Source organism: Ictalurus punctatus, chromosome 17, assembly GCF_001660625.3.
Source record: "Ictalurus punctatus breed USDA103 chromosome 17, Coco_2.0, whole genome shotgun sequence".
Lineage (NCBI taxonomy): Eukaryota > Metazoa > Chordata > Actinopteri > Siluriformes > Ictaluridae > Ictalurus > Ictalurus punctatus.
The window spans coordinates 13321537-13336609 of NC_030432.2; the positions used below are offsets into that span (position 1 = coordinate 13321537).

A 15073-nucleotide genomic window follows, 5' to 3' on the forward strand; every position below is an offset into this window, starting at 1 on the left:
TGTGTGTGTGTGTGTGTGTGTGTGTGTGTGTATCTGTGTGAACAAAGTGAATAGTAAAAGAGTGAGGAAAAAGGGGTGGTGATTGGCTCAGTCTTGCACTTGTTTCTTTTGTTTCGTTCCCTTTTCACTTTATGCACCATGCTGCAGTGCGCTGCCTGCAGACGCGGCGCTCCAGAGGCTGTTGCGCTCCGCTGCCACGGCTTTATCTAAAGTACATTTACATAGAAATTGAAGGCAGGAACGAACAGTCAATTTCTCACCTTAAATGAAAAAGCAGAATTGTGTTAAATTGGTGGAATGTGCTTTTTTTAATTATTTTTTTTTTAACGAATACCATTTTTTTATGCAATAGAAAATCGAGTCACATTGTGCAAGGCATGAAAGCCACTTTTACCCATGAGTACTGTTAAAATATATTGTACCCATTCATTGTACAATATTCACGTACCAAACATGATGTACTTACATATTCCTGTTACATTTGTCATTCTTATATATTACATATATGAAAATTTGCTAAGAAACTGCCATTAAAAGAGAAAAAGTGAACCAGTGAATCTGTGAAAAGGAGAATTTGATTATACTTTTATTTTATAGCTTGATGCATCAATGATTTAAAAAATTTTTTTTAATACTAACACTATTTAACGAGGAGGGAAAAATTTACATTTTACAACTTGAAATGAAATTTCAGCATCAAATCATCTGCTTCCAATTAAAGTTTGTAACTGTTCTAAAAAAATCTTTTTAAGATGTTTTCAAAAAAAGATCACGGTACTGGCGAGATCTCAGAAAAGTGTATTGTGACAATGATATTTACCAGCCCTATTTCATTTTTTAAAATCGCATTTCGCATTTAATGAAAGGTTGGCTCACGGGTTAACGCAAGCTGATTGTGCTGAAAGAATCGAGCACAAAGCTGAGAAAAATCTCCCGACCCTCCCTCCTGTTATACCAAAGTGAGGGAGGGAAAAAAAAAAAATCAGGGAACGGATAAGAAATAGCATGAAAGAGAAAGAGGGAAGAGGGAGGGTGTGTGAGTGTGTGAGACAAAAAGAAAGAGAGCATGTATGTGTATGTTTGAAAATGAGCAAGATCTGCTCCTGGACCTCCATCCATATGGAACCTTTAATGAACTGTGAGCATGTGTGGCGTTTGCAGGGGGTTGTGGGTAATGGGCAATAAAATGCAGCTCAGTCGTAAAGGATCTGTGCATTTCTAAGTGCTATTTCAAAGCCACACTTTTTTTGCTACATCTCTGCCTCGCAAAATAAATTAAATGAGTGCAGAGCCTGAGCCCAGCACAAATTCAACAAAGGAAAAGCCTTCTTTCTGCTGAGCTTTCGCTGAAGCTGCAAATGAGCCCCCCTGAGCCTGTACAATGGCACATCTAAAGACACTATCCAACAGGCCACATTGACACATGCAGCATCGTGTACAAACCCTCTGGAAACACTTCACACCACTGCTCAAGTAAGCACAAGACCTAAATGTGCATCTATTTTCTAATAGCATTGTGACGAAACCTGAATCCCTCTCTGAGCTCTCTCTGAAACGCTCAGTGGGATGAGAATTTGGACAGGGCCTTTAAGGGCCTGCCCAACCCTCCAAGGAAAACAGCAACTGTTCCCCTCCACCACACACACACACACACAGTGCCTGTCTCTGTATCCCAGAGTGATGTGTGACTCCACAACTGAAGCTGTTTGCACTTTGAAGTCTTAAGCGCTTGACTCTAGGATAATCGCCTGTCTCCTGATCCCAGGCTTATTTCGCCCATCCCTGTGCTGCATCTGTGTGCCCTGACCACTGGCATTAATGCAGAAAAAAGCACAACATAACCTGCAGCTGGTTAAAAATAACACCTTGTCCTTTTTCTCACCTTCTCATTGAAGGTTGGTCGAAGCTGCAGTTCTCCAGTAAGGGTCCAGAACCACATTCACATGCTTCTCATGAGTCCTCATGCTTTTGGGTCGAAAAAGATGCAAATAGCTGCTGACTTTCGCTGTCGTTTTTTATTCAGAATGAAGTGAGGAGTTTGCTCTAGCCTGGAGGATTACTCTCGCCTGTCATTTCCATCCCTCCCCCTGTCACACTAAGCTTTTTGTTTAACCTTTTCTTTCCTTTCACATCAACCTCTGTTTAGATGCCACACGTGAAGAGGAGCAGAGGGGGGAAATTATTGGACCGTAAATATTATACATTAAGAGGACGTGATTAGGACCCGCTGAGTCTACTGATCATCCTGCATTATTCAGTTATGTGCTGGAAATGTATCATGGTTAAATGAAACCTAAATTATCATATCCCTTTCATACCTCCAGCAGATCTCTGTCATCAAAGGTCCAAAAATAGTTTTGGCCTGTAATAACTCCAAATCAAGAGCAAATCCACCTCCTGCCACACCCACAATGGCTCACATTCTGTTCTCTAGGGGTGCGCAGTCTGATCTAAAAACAATATTGCGTTATTAAATCTCTGGAATTATCACAGTGTATTCCTGGCTTGACACAAACTGTACTGACTCTATACAAGATTAAAGCTAGTTTATGAATTTAATTTGATTTTATTTAAGTTTACTCATTGATGAATTGCTTATTAACAGTAAAAGGTTCTCTTTTCAAGTCAGTTCCAAGTGAAGTGAGTGCAATATCACAGCCAACAGATACGAGAGACTGACTTAATAAATAATCATTTCTCTTTAGCCATGATAGGCATGATAATTTATGCAATGTATGACTCGTTCTTTATTTATTATTAGAAGCCTATAATAAAAGATGTTAAAAGAATTAAATATAGAACAGTTACGTTCACAGCTGTTACTGTATTCAATAGAAATAGAATAATAATAAAAATCTGACAAACTAATGCATCACCTGTGCTTGAAAGGAGATGAACAAAAGACTGAAAATACAGAGACAGATTGGTTCAGATTGGTAATACAATACCAGTCAAAGGTTTGGACACACCTACTGTCTGTTGTTGATATGAAATATGAAAACTATGAAATAACACACGTTGACCCATGTAATGACCAAAAAGTTCAATGATATATTTAAACTATATTTCATCTAAGGTTTTAAAGAACCCTGAATCAAGCTTTGCATATATCTGCCATTCTCACCTGGCTTTTGCAACAACGTATGCAAGTTTCCTCATGTTCTTCTAAATAAAATGGTGGGATATAAAAAAAATTTCTTCTGTAAATAAATTCACATATTTGTTTGTGAATATATTCATATTCTCAACACAAACTTTCAGATTAAAATAACTTTACAATCCAGAAAATCATGGATCCATTCATGTGTCAAAACTTTGACTGGTGCTGCATTTGTTACTAAAGTTCAAATGAATGATTTATCGACTGAACAAGCTTCAGGGAACTAAAAGTTGGTATTAGTAAAACTGTATTTACCAAAATATAAACGTAAACAACTTTCTTGTAGTAGTACGTTATCACACAATCTGTTCCCTGCAGACGTCTACACTACAAAACACATAAAAGGCATTCTTTATACATGTATATTTTATAAGAGTTTGATTTATTATTCATTTTTCTAGCATTTTGGACAGCTCACATCGTACATTCATCAAAGAATTCTGCAACTTGCCTCTCCAGGGGTCAGAGATGATCAGAAGGTGTGATGAGACAGAGTGTATATGCAACTCTGACACTGATTAATGAGGCATGCAGATTCCTAGGCACTGCTGTATCACGGTTGTTCTAATGTCTACATACACAGTGTGGCCCAGACTTAACCGAATGAAAAGATTTCGTATTTAAGCAGAAAAAAATGATCAGCAATGTTTGTGCAGTATATAATATAGTTCAATACAAAACAGAGGTAATAAAGACAAGCTGTTTGTTTGAAAATGTTTGCTTATTTCAGTTTTCTTTGGTGCAAACTGTCCTGAAAAAATAAGTAAGGAATAAATAACTAATGAAAGAAATCATTAATAATAATAATAATAATAATAATAATTATTATTATTATTATTATTATTATACAGTATATAGTATATATTCAACATATTGATACAGCCATAATGACTAAAGCCTCCCACGAATTACAAAAATGGAAATATTTGAATATTCAATTTTCAGTATTATGTTTTATTTTTATGTATTATGTTTTATTTTTATGTATTATGTACTATTTTCCCATCATAGAGTAAAATACTGTTAGTTGAAACATGCATAAAATAATCAGGCTGACAGCAGCGTCAATCAGAGCCACATGAGCGCTTTCTACAAATGCATCGCCAACTCTTTCCCCAAAACGACCTACATCTGACTCCACACACACAAACACACACACATAGACTCTGACAGCCAACTTGTAATTCCTTCCTCCAAGAAGAGATCTGAGCCCAGCATTTGGGGGATGCACTTCCTTGTCTGACAACCAGTGTTGTGTAACGCTTTCCCTCTGCTCTGGCTACTCTCCAAATTGGATCGATACTTGACAGAAAAATAGAGTGACCTTTTTTTGCAGTGGGTTGATGGATTTGAAGGTTAAAAATGGAATAAATTATTTCTGGCTACCTTCAGCCACAGCAATCTCCACCGCACACACACCCCTGCCTCCCCATGGACCAGACAGGGAAAAGGATGGGCGGGTAGTGTCAGACACAAGTTGCTTTTTTTTCATTTCCAATGTTATAGCAATTTCCCTGATGTCGCTTTTAATTTAGCAGACGAGTATGGCACACTGCTGTTTTTATGTGTGTGTGTGTGTGTGTGTGTGTGTGTGTGTGTGTTCGCTCCAATGAGAACTCTTATTAGATTCAAGATGCAAGATAATTAAATAGGCTAGTGTTTGGTGGAATCTAGAGGGAAATTGTGGTTTAAGTAGCAAATAGCAACACCACTGAAGTCAATCCCCAACCATCAGTATCAATCCAATGTTGAGACATTAATACAGTGGGGATGATGTATATTTCTGATATATATAACATTTATTAAAATGACCATACTGGCCTGTTCTTGTTACAATCACTACACTTTTTAGTATTTCAAATTGAAATACAAATTCAGTTGACTGATATTTAAGGTGTTCTGAAACTGATGTCTGATTAGATATATAGTAATAGAACTTCTCCCTACTGAAAACATTCACAAACTGTTCAAATCATGCCATAGGTCCTTGAGCATTGAATATTATTGCATTTCTTAAAACTAAACGAGTTTTAAGAAGAAATTGTCCTGTCTTGTGAGAAAAAATAAGGATTTTCCACAAATGCTCCCCCAGGGAGTGCAATCAGAGCTGACTTAGAAGCATGGAGACTCCTGATTTTCTGTGCATTTATAGGCCACTTCCTGTAGGGAGCAGGCAACAACAGGATGTGGGAAGCAGGTGTTGCATTAGTGAGGAAGAGGTCAAAGGAAACTCGGCCTCCACCAAGGAACCACTGGCGGGTGAGAGTAAATGGCAGAGGGAAAATGGGAGTAGAACTCTGGGCTGTATTTAAATTGTCATGAATGCAGCCGATTTCCTTTCCTTAAAATTGTTTCCTTTACCTTGTCTGAAAACGACATTCAAAGAAAACAGGAGAAGAGATTGTCCACTTTCATTTGCAAACTGAGATATGTATTAGACTGGGGGAAAAATGATGACTTCAAAAGCCTTCTCTATTCTATTCAACAATGTTTACAGACTTTTATAAAGTATGAAAAGGTAATAAATTAACAGACATCGACAAACTTCTAAAACAGGTATCACAAAGATTTATCCCATGTTTCATAATATAAACAAACCATGAGACTCAAAATTCTCTTGTATATTGTAAAAGGTTGTGTCCTATGCATATATACAACTGTCACTGAAAACATCACTGACAGGTCTTGGGTCTAAAATGTTCACATTGTGCAAATGTTCAAGTTTATATGTTTAAACTTTCTAAGTACTTACATGAAAAGCTGATTCTGGGAGCATTATTAATGAGCTCAGTGTGTAATATCACAAAATCAGCTCAGGCTCAACAGCTTTATCCTGGTCCAGTAAGCCACTAATTCAAACTTTTAACCACAGAACCTGCATGCTAAGTTAACCTAGCTGATGTAAGTTAGGAAAAAATAGTAATGAGAATAATGATATATGTTTGACTGTTAAATAAATTGCTGAGAATATGACACTGCAAACTGAGCGTCACATACAGAAATCCGGCTTGTTTTTTACCCGAGACAAATGTGAGGTACTTCAGGAGCAACTACGTAGCAGCCTTGCTAACTTAACTAATGTCAGTGATTAAAATTGTATATTTTGACAGGCTTTGGTTTATTTGGACAGGTTCAGCTATAAATTGCTGAGAATGTGGAAATATATGTTGAGGCTCACATACTGAAATCCATTGTGTCTACCTGTGAGAACTGCTAGCTAGTTTAATGGCAATTAGCCAGCAGGCTAGAGAATTTGAAGTGATATGAAAGCATTTCCAAACTGCATAATAAAGTATATTTATATATTGTCACATTTTGATTTAGTGAGAATAGTGAGAGAAAATATGCAGCAATGCTCTTATGTTTATCTTTTTTTTTTAAAACATTTTTCAATAACATGTTAAACATTCCATCTTAAATAAAGTAATACTGACACTTTGCTGTGTCTTAAATGCATCAGTAACCTTTTAGTATGATTTTGATGATCATCAGATTATGATCACCAAAACGATTTAGCATTTAGGAAATATCATGATTTGTCATGTGTCATATCACATCCATAGTATGTTCGCACTGTGCATGCTGTTGTGTTGGCACGAGGAGGCGGTCCTGTCACAGTATTAGCTTTAAATGAAGTTTGGTGTTAGCTGTCCTCATGCCCTACCACCATTTGGCTGCAAGATTAGTGGCTGTCGATCCTTTCAGGAGGCTGGCAGCTGTTGTTTAACATGGCTTCACATCTTATCTTACATCCCTCGGTCAGTGTGCCCCCTGGGGCCTGCAGTAATGAGACACATGCCACGACAGCCGCGCTTCTGACAATATGTGCAGAAAAAAACGGAACACAGAAACCGGATCAAACAGCGTTTTTGTTGCTGGTCCACCCATCGCCGTCTGGCAGTCAAAGCACCAATGTTCTAAGTATTATTTATCACAATAATGCCCATGATCATTTATCCTATCATATAAATCAATGGTAGCAACATTGTGTAATGCTGTGCATGGTTATATTATGAAGCTGTAAAACCGAATGTGCATACAAATACATGGTGTGCCCTCTTATGGCTGCTGTGTGGCTGTGTGAGGAGAAGAAGAGACAGTAGAGTCGCCATCGCACCAGTGCAGAGGTGTGTTGCCTGTCTGATAACTCCTGTAAATGATGCGCATTAATAAATAGAACGACAGCTACGCAGAAACAGACAGCCTACATCCCACCCCCCTCCCTTTTCACCCATGAATCCAGGTTATGGCTCTGCAGAGACTGCAACACAAGTATAAAAAACACAGCGGTGTTAGCGAGGCGCTCAGGATTACAGTTACAGTTGTGGGAATAAGCATATCGCTGTTTTAAATTATGCATAAATAGTGACCCGGCTCTCTTTCGCCTGAGGTCAGTTTCATAAAGAGAAAGAGAAATAAGCAAGTGCAATCAGTGCTGAAAACAATGCAGTGGTCTACAGGATCGATAGTGCATAATCGAGAAGTTGGCTAGTGGTAATAATTGCTTAAACAGCTGGAACACAATCAATGATGTGTATAATCGAGCCATGCAATCGCAATCTTTGTGCATGTGTTTGTAATACAAAAGGCCATTCTGACCGGTTCATTTTATAACTGAGTACATCAAGCTTTACAATGTGAGTTAATGCGATCAAAATGTCGCTCCTGATTTTCTTCCATGTGTTTACGAGATGATTACAAGACTTTATTGGCAGATGTTAGCAGGCCCATGGTCATTTAGACACTTGCATCCCAATTAGCACTTCTAAATCAAATGCATCTGAATCCTGAAAAGAGCACAAGGAAACTTTATTCAGGATAACATGCTACACGATGCCTAATAGCTTCAAGTTTTTTGTTTATTTTGAGGCTGTCTATCCTGTGCTGCACTGAGCTCTTCTGAGATGCAAAAGAAACAGGAAGAGGAAATGTCAGTGTCATGGGCAGAGAGCATGACCTGAGGATGCAACGCCTCACCTGTTTGATGCGGTCTGGGTTGACCGTGGTCTGTGGCTGAAGTATGCTGACTGGCTCTGTTTTGGCGGCGCTCTGAGGCATCTCCCGGACCTTCTCGGCTATGAAATCATGGACACTGTTAAGGGCCTCCACAGTGCCCTGGATCAGACACACTCGCTCAGTCGTTCCTGCCAAAGACAGAGAATGAGGGATGCATTTTTTAATTAAACCAATTAATGACACAATTCCATCCAATCTGTAAAAAAAAAAAAGAAAGCAAAAAAAAAAGATAGTCATGGGAAATTTTCTATGGAAATTACATTATGGCTCCTAATACTTTCAGTCCTCCAATTCCAAATTTTCACAACTCGTCCAGAGTTGCTATTACACTGCAATAAAATGTATCCTGCCATGAATTATCATTCAGTAAGCCTGTTAGTCAGCAATAACAGGAATACTTTCCAAATGGCAACGATTTACTGGTGTTCAGCATGTTCTTGGTCTTAATGGCTTTTGGAGTTGTATGCACAGTGATGTAGCGTATTTTCAATTACTACATGCTTTCACAATCTACCTTAGCAGAGAAATCTACTTAAGGTTAGACGTCATGAATTTTCCCAAATTTGTGACATAACCAGCATAGGACAGGTTATCAAATAGGCTTAGAAAAAGAAATCTATTGTCTGGCACTGTGCAAATCCAGGCACGCAATTAGATATGATTTATAGTTCCCTGTTAGTGACTAAATATCTAGAGTTAAGACATGTGCACATGTACATACTATGTATCGGTGCACGCTAGATTTCTGAAAGCAGCTGCATTAACAGTGCTACTATTTTAGGCAGTCACAGATGGTCTTCCATTAGATAGATGCCCAAGTTTCCAACTTTAATTAATTCTGGTCTGATATCAGCTCTCAACATGTTTTAATGGTCAGCAGGAGTGTGTCGCCAGTGGAATGCAAACAGTGTACATGCCTTGTTTCAGTGAAAACTCCAGGCCTCTGGTTGCATTTCAAAATGAAGGGTTTACATGAGAGGATAACGAAGTGTCACCCATGCTTCAAAAGCAGCCAAGGATGTGGGCGTTAGATTCCAAAAACACAACAATGAACACTAAAGACATGAGTGTGTGTGTGATATCTTGAGAGAGAGAGAGAGAGAGAGAGAGAACGAGAGAGAGAGAGTGAATTAGAGTGACGGACAAAAACCCATAAACTAATCCTCAGCCAGAAACTCTCTAGGCCTCTGGGAGGGTGGGATGCAAATGGGCCCTTATCAGCACTGTGCAGTAAGGGCTTCCGACTTCCTCTAGCCTACCATTGTTTTTTTGTTTTTTTTTGCAGTGAATGTGATTGGGTAGGGGTCCCACCTTGCTAGATGGTGCTCTACTATAAATAAACCCAACTGAAGGAATATCACACTCATGGTTCATGTTCATAAAAAAAAGAGAAAAGAAAGCTTTGCTAAGCCCCTGACAGCTGGTGGCCCAAGAGTAATCTGGGACAGACCAATCAGGGAGGCAGATTACTGAAGCAGAGACCACTATTGTTTTGACAGCAAGTTGAGAAGGGGTATTGGAAAGTGACACCATGTCAGAAACAGCCATAGACACATCACAGCCAAACACAGCGAAACTTCTTAGTTTGTTAAACGTTAACATAAATGTGCTATCATAGTTAGCATGTTTGTATTCTATTTAATGTTGATGTGTTGACAGCCTGATATAAAAGGACTTGGCAGGCTGGGTGAGTGTGTTAGATGGCACTGAGGGGCATGAGAAGGTCAGCGGGGATCTTCCATCTCTACAGAAGTGCCACATTGTGGCAAAGATTGGATTTCTATTCCACACAGTGCACTATTGCACTATGCATTGTGGAAAAAGCCCTGTCTCTACAGTTATCCATCCATATTGCTGAATCCATCAGCAATGTGCTCTGGACAGTGTGCAAAAGCCATCCAGATGGATCTCAGCTGTAAAATTTGAATACAGATACAAGTCCTGTGGGTGACAGTGTGGACTTTTGGCTCAGCTTTGTGCTCCCCATTCAGCAAGATGTACCTTCCAGGAGTAGAGACAGTCCAACATATTCATCTACAACTCCATCTGATATACATCAGCATGTGTGGAACTCTCACATAAGGAAATATCATCTGCTTCAGGCACAGTATAAAAAAAGGCCTAGAAAAAGGTATTGACCAGTTCATGGGTTTTATACAGTCAGCTAGGGAATGCCACCGTGGCTGTATGGTAAATTGTTTTAGTGGATTTGTTAATTGAGTGAGTCATACATTCCTATCTTGCAGGGTCTATGTGGACCGCCACTTCACTATTCCTGCTACTGGGAACATTTTATAACAAATATTGTTAGAATAACTGAACACTCATTATAAATAATCAAAATTCTAAAGTGTTCTTGACAAAATGAGATGCATCTTAGAGGACTGAGATACAGCAGACCAAAGAGCTTGTGAATCATTATGATATTGGATATTTATTGCACCCATTTAAGGTGGGGCCAGTGACTGTTAAGTACATACAATTAATATTGTAATATTTGGGGAAGTTCTCCTTAAATTCACATAGCTCTCAATAAAATATCACCATAGATGTAAAAACTCTGGTCTCTGTACTGCCATGGGCTCTGTAAACGGAGGGGGTGGGGGGACTAATGATGTGGACCACTAACATTCAACCAGCCAGGACATGAAGGTATCTCTGAGGTTTTTGAATGGCAAAACAGCAAAATGTCTGCCTTATTGACTGGATATTGCGAGCTTGAATCCCGACCAAGACCATATCCCGACCAAGACCATGTCACAAACACCCATGAGCTCATGTAAAAGGAAACATGCTCAGCTGCCCTGAGAGGTTGCATCAGCAGCAGTTCAGAAAGCTGCAGTGGATAACATCATGTGTCTCCAAGGATGGCCATACTGGCCTTCACAATCGGTAGCAGTGATACTAACTAATAAGTGAGAAATTGGTACTGCTAAGTTGGCAGAAAATGGTGTAAAATCGAAATGAATATAAGGTAATCATGTTACCTGTAAAACTGAAATGCCCCTTGTATTGACTTTCATGCATTCTAACCTAGGCATGTGTTTTAGAAGCAGACTTTTGGAGGGAACACTAAGGGTATGGCTGAATTCATTAGAATTTTTTTTAGTTTAAAAACAGCTAACTTCAGCTTAATTTCATAAAAATCACTGACTATAACTTTACAGGGCACTATTCATGCAGCATGCTAGGACTTGGAGAATGAGAATATTCAAATGGAAACAGGACAGTCAAGAATCACTGTAGTACTGCTAGATGAGATGAGATCAATTAGTCATAATAAATTCCCACAGTGACTCATTGGCTCTTTTGCTAACACCATGCTCTCCTTTGCACAGTGTGCTCCTAAAAGTCTGTCCTCAGAGACAGAAGACAACTATCATTCGAAAAGTGCTGATCACTACACATCCCAATTCAGTGGAGGAGGCAGGAAGATGGATTGATCAGTGGCTTGACAGGGCACTGAAGCCACAGATATAACCACAGAAAACTCAATAACCAATTACACTGCCATGTGCAGCATAACAGATGAGAGCAACTGTTGGAACCAAGGGAAGAGCTGTCTGTATCTGAAGATACACAGTGAATGGTGTGTCCAGGAAACTTGATACGTAATCGCCTCCTTCAGCATCTTCCAACTGAGGCCCACAGGACCTACGGAGCATAGGACCCTGCCCTTGGACAAGTTTACAGATGTTTCCTGACTTTGCATTCGAATCAGACATGAGAAAGTTGCAGGAGGTACTGTGAAAGAGGAGGGGCCTGAAAAAAAAACCAACCAATTACCCTTGTATGTTCCTGTCTGCCCAACACAAGCCAGTTGATTGTAGTCACTAACCAGATGGGTCCTGTAAGAGACGGCCACTGAAAACAGGGACGTGCATGTGTGATGCAGTTTGGTTGTTTTGGAGGGGGGAGGTCGGGGCGGTCCAGGCCCTATGACATAGCTCCATCACCACGGCAACTGGCAAACCCCCTGAAAATATTGTGGGGCAGCTGCAGATGATGTAATGTGTTATTATTCAAAGTAGAGAGGCAGCATGCAAGGCAGTGACAGCAAGGCAGCATTGCATGTGCTTATGTCATTATGTTAAAGAAGTTTGCAAATGGTTTCCACGCAAATCACTTTATGTCTTTGAAACTGATCATGTAGTTAATGTGTCAGTTGACTTTTGTGCTCCCCTGTGAATGCAAACACTTCAGCTGACTAGACTGGACTGCAGACTTTCATTTAGGAGAGAGGAAAAAGGATTCTCTGAACTTTACTTTGTTCCTGTGTTCGTTTGTGCAGCAAAGCTTTTCCTGCCCCATGCAACAGACAAGGAGAACAGTGCAGGAAGGATAAGAAAGTCTCCAAAGAATAACAAAAGCCTTGGAAGAAAGGGTGAATTCCTATTCAGTGATGTCAGTTTTATTGAGAGTTTCATGTCCCTACCTCCCCATGACTTCTCTCTTCAGTTTAACCTAATCCTGAACCCCCCACAACAGCTTGCCCCCCTCCCACACACAACCTACATGTCGACATGGGGCCCATGGTAGGAAACAGCTGGAGAATCATAACTGTGTAACTGCCTTCATCTTTACTCATAAGCATGCTCTTTCTCTCGTCCATTCAAAACCTGACTTCACACTCTGCTGGGAGGTTTAAAGATAGACAGAGCAAGGTCAGAAGGAGACAAGAATGCCATGAAAAGTATAACAAAAAAATATTAAGAGATTCATGTAATGGTTAAAATACGTGTAATGGTTAAAAAGACCAAAAAAAGAAAAGAAAAAGAAAAATCTTTTCATAAAAAAAAGAAAGGAAAGGGGTTTCAACTTGTCTTTCCACTGCCTCACACATGCTTCATTATATGGCCAGTTATCCTGGTAGCCTGGTCCATACATGGCACTTTCGAAAATAACAGTCATAAAATATACAATCTGAATTTACTACTAAAATGTGAGCGAACACATGGCACGTGAGCGACGTTTCCCCTCATGTAACCGTGTAAATTTGGGAGTGTTTAGGTGACTCATTGCCTGATGAGGAAGTGACTTAAAAAGTGCCGAGACCAGATGGGAGTGTTTTGCACATTTAAGAAGGAGGGAGTCTAGGAAGTAAATCTGCTGCTATGGTGGATGTGAAAGTCATACAGGGTTTCTCTTTTCTTTTCAACTTGTGTGCCTTTTGTGCACATTACAACCGGACAGTGCTGTAGAGCATAGTATGGTTGTAATATAATAAAGAACTAGCTGTACCTGGGTTGAGTGTCTGTGTCCATTTCTAATGCATAATTCTCTGCAGGTTGTGGGGTGGTGGCATGACTGCAGGCATTGCTATGTCGACTGTAAATAAATCTGGACTATTCTGCACATACGTGAATTTGACAGTAGACTGTTACTCAACTGCTGCAAAAAAACCTATTTAGCCATATTCAGCAGTAATTTAAAAATTCTTTCGTTTAGTTTAGTTTAGAAATGCTTCTTAATTGTGACTTGGATTTACATAGTTATAGTGTTTTTGCAGATTTTTGCAGGTTTTCTTTCTGGACGTCAATGTTACCTCTACAGCCATTAAAGTCCCTATTATTTCCCATGTGTCACTAGTGTTAGGAGTAAACACAAACAGTAGCAGTAACAACAACAACAGAACTTAGTACTTAATAGAAATGCTATCAGACACTGCTGAAAATTGGCATGCTGTACTGGGTTTTTTTTTTCCTTTTCTCAAATGATGACTTGGGACCAAATGTCTCTTCAGAAAGAAGGGTAGCCAAATTCAGCATGAGTACTGCTTTATGATACGGCAAACTTGGCTAAGGAAATAACGACATAATGCTGGATCGCTGGTTTGTACTGTCCAGTGAGAAGAGCTATCATTTATTTCAGAATAGCTCCAGAGAATGTTTAATAGAGTACGCTGAATATTTTGGATATCAGTTGTGTATTAATGTTCACATATGCTATATCATGGAACGTAACTTTATTCATCAATTAATTATTTATTAAACTTTTTTTTAAAGCACTACATACCAGTCCAGCATGAGACCTGAACCACTATGAGCAGATTTGCAACATTCAATATATCTGCAATGTCATCCATGAGATGTGTACTAATAAATATTTATATGTAAATATTAACAAGTCCCTGATTTATGACTATAATATATAATAATAATAATAATAATAATAATAATAATAACAACAACAATACTACTACTACTACTACTAATAATAATAATAATGTATAAATGGAACCTTCACTGTTGCTTTGCAGTATTACATGGATAAGTTGTAAAATCCATAGATGCTTTAGTGTTCACTCCTTGTTAGACAGAGTGTTATTTCATAGCCAGTAAACTTACATGTACTTGCAGGTTTACTTGCCCATATTTAGTTACCATAACCAATAAAAAAATGCAGCCTAGCCTACTGATTTTTTAGGGTTACAACTGAACACTTATCTGGGTATGGTGCACTGGGAATGACGAGGAACTGGGAATCTACAAATGCATGAACACACACATTTGTTTTATGGACAACGAACGTACATCCCCTAACCTATTTGCGTTCTCTGAAGATCTGTATGATAAATGCAGCTGGTGTGAATTCCTGGTCAGCACAGCTGATTCCGACAGTGACTGATGTCCTATCTGGCATTAGGCTGAGGAACAGAAGGAGGAGGAGCCATTGTCTGCTTCACTGTACTCCAGTACCCCATCCTAATCCATGGCGACCTAATTAAGATCCCTCCCTGCTCTGTATGAATAATGAAGTAGTCTGCCCAAGTTGTGGAGTGACAGAAAAGTGTGTGCGTGTGTGTGTGTGTGTGTGTGTGTGTGTGTGTGTGTGTGTGTGTGTGTGTGTGTGTGTGTGTGCGTGCAGGACGAAGGAAGGAACATGCTGAGACTCTCT

The 15073-nt window shown here is 39.3% G+C and overlaps 1 protein-coding gene across 1 annotated transcript in view; it reads right to left on the reverse strand.

The window, feature by feature from the left end:
* The window catches only part of nova2 (NOVA alternative splicing regulator 2), a 39015-nt gene that overhangs the window by 3818 nt on the left and 20124 nt on the right, over positions 1-15073 (reverse strand). The window contains exon 3 of the mRNA XM_017490773.3: positions 8138-8304. Coding sequence (XP_017346262.1) covers positions 8138-8304 — 167 coding nt within the window. The remainder of the gene's footprint in view (positions 1-8137; positions 8305-15073) is intronic.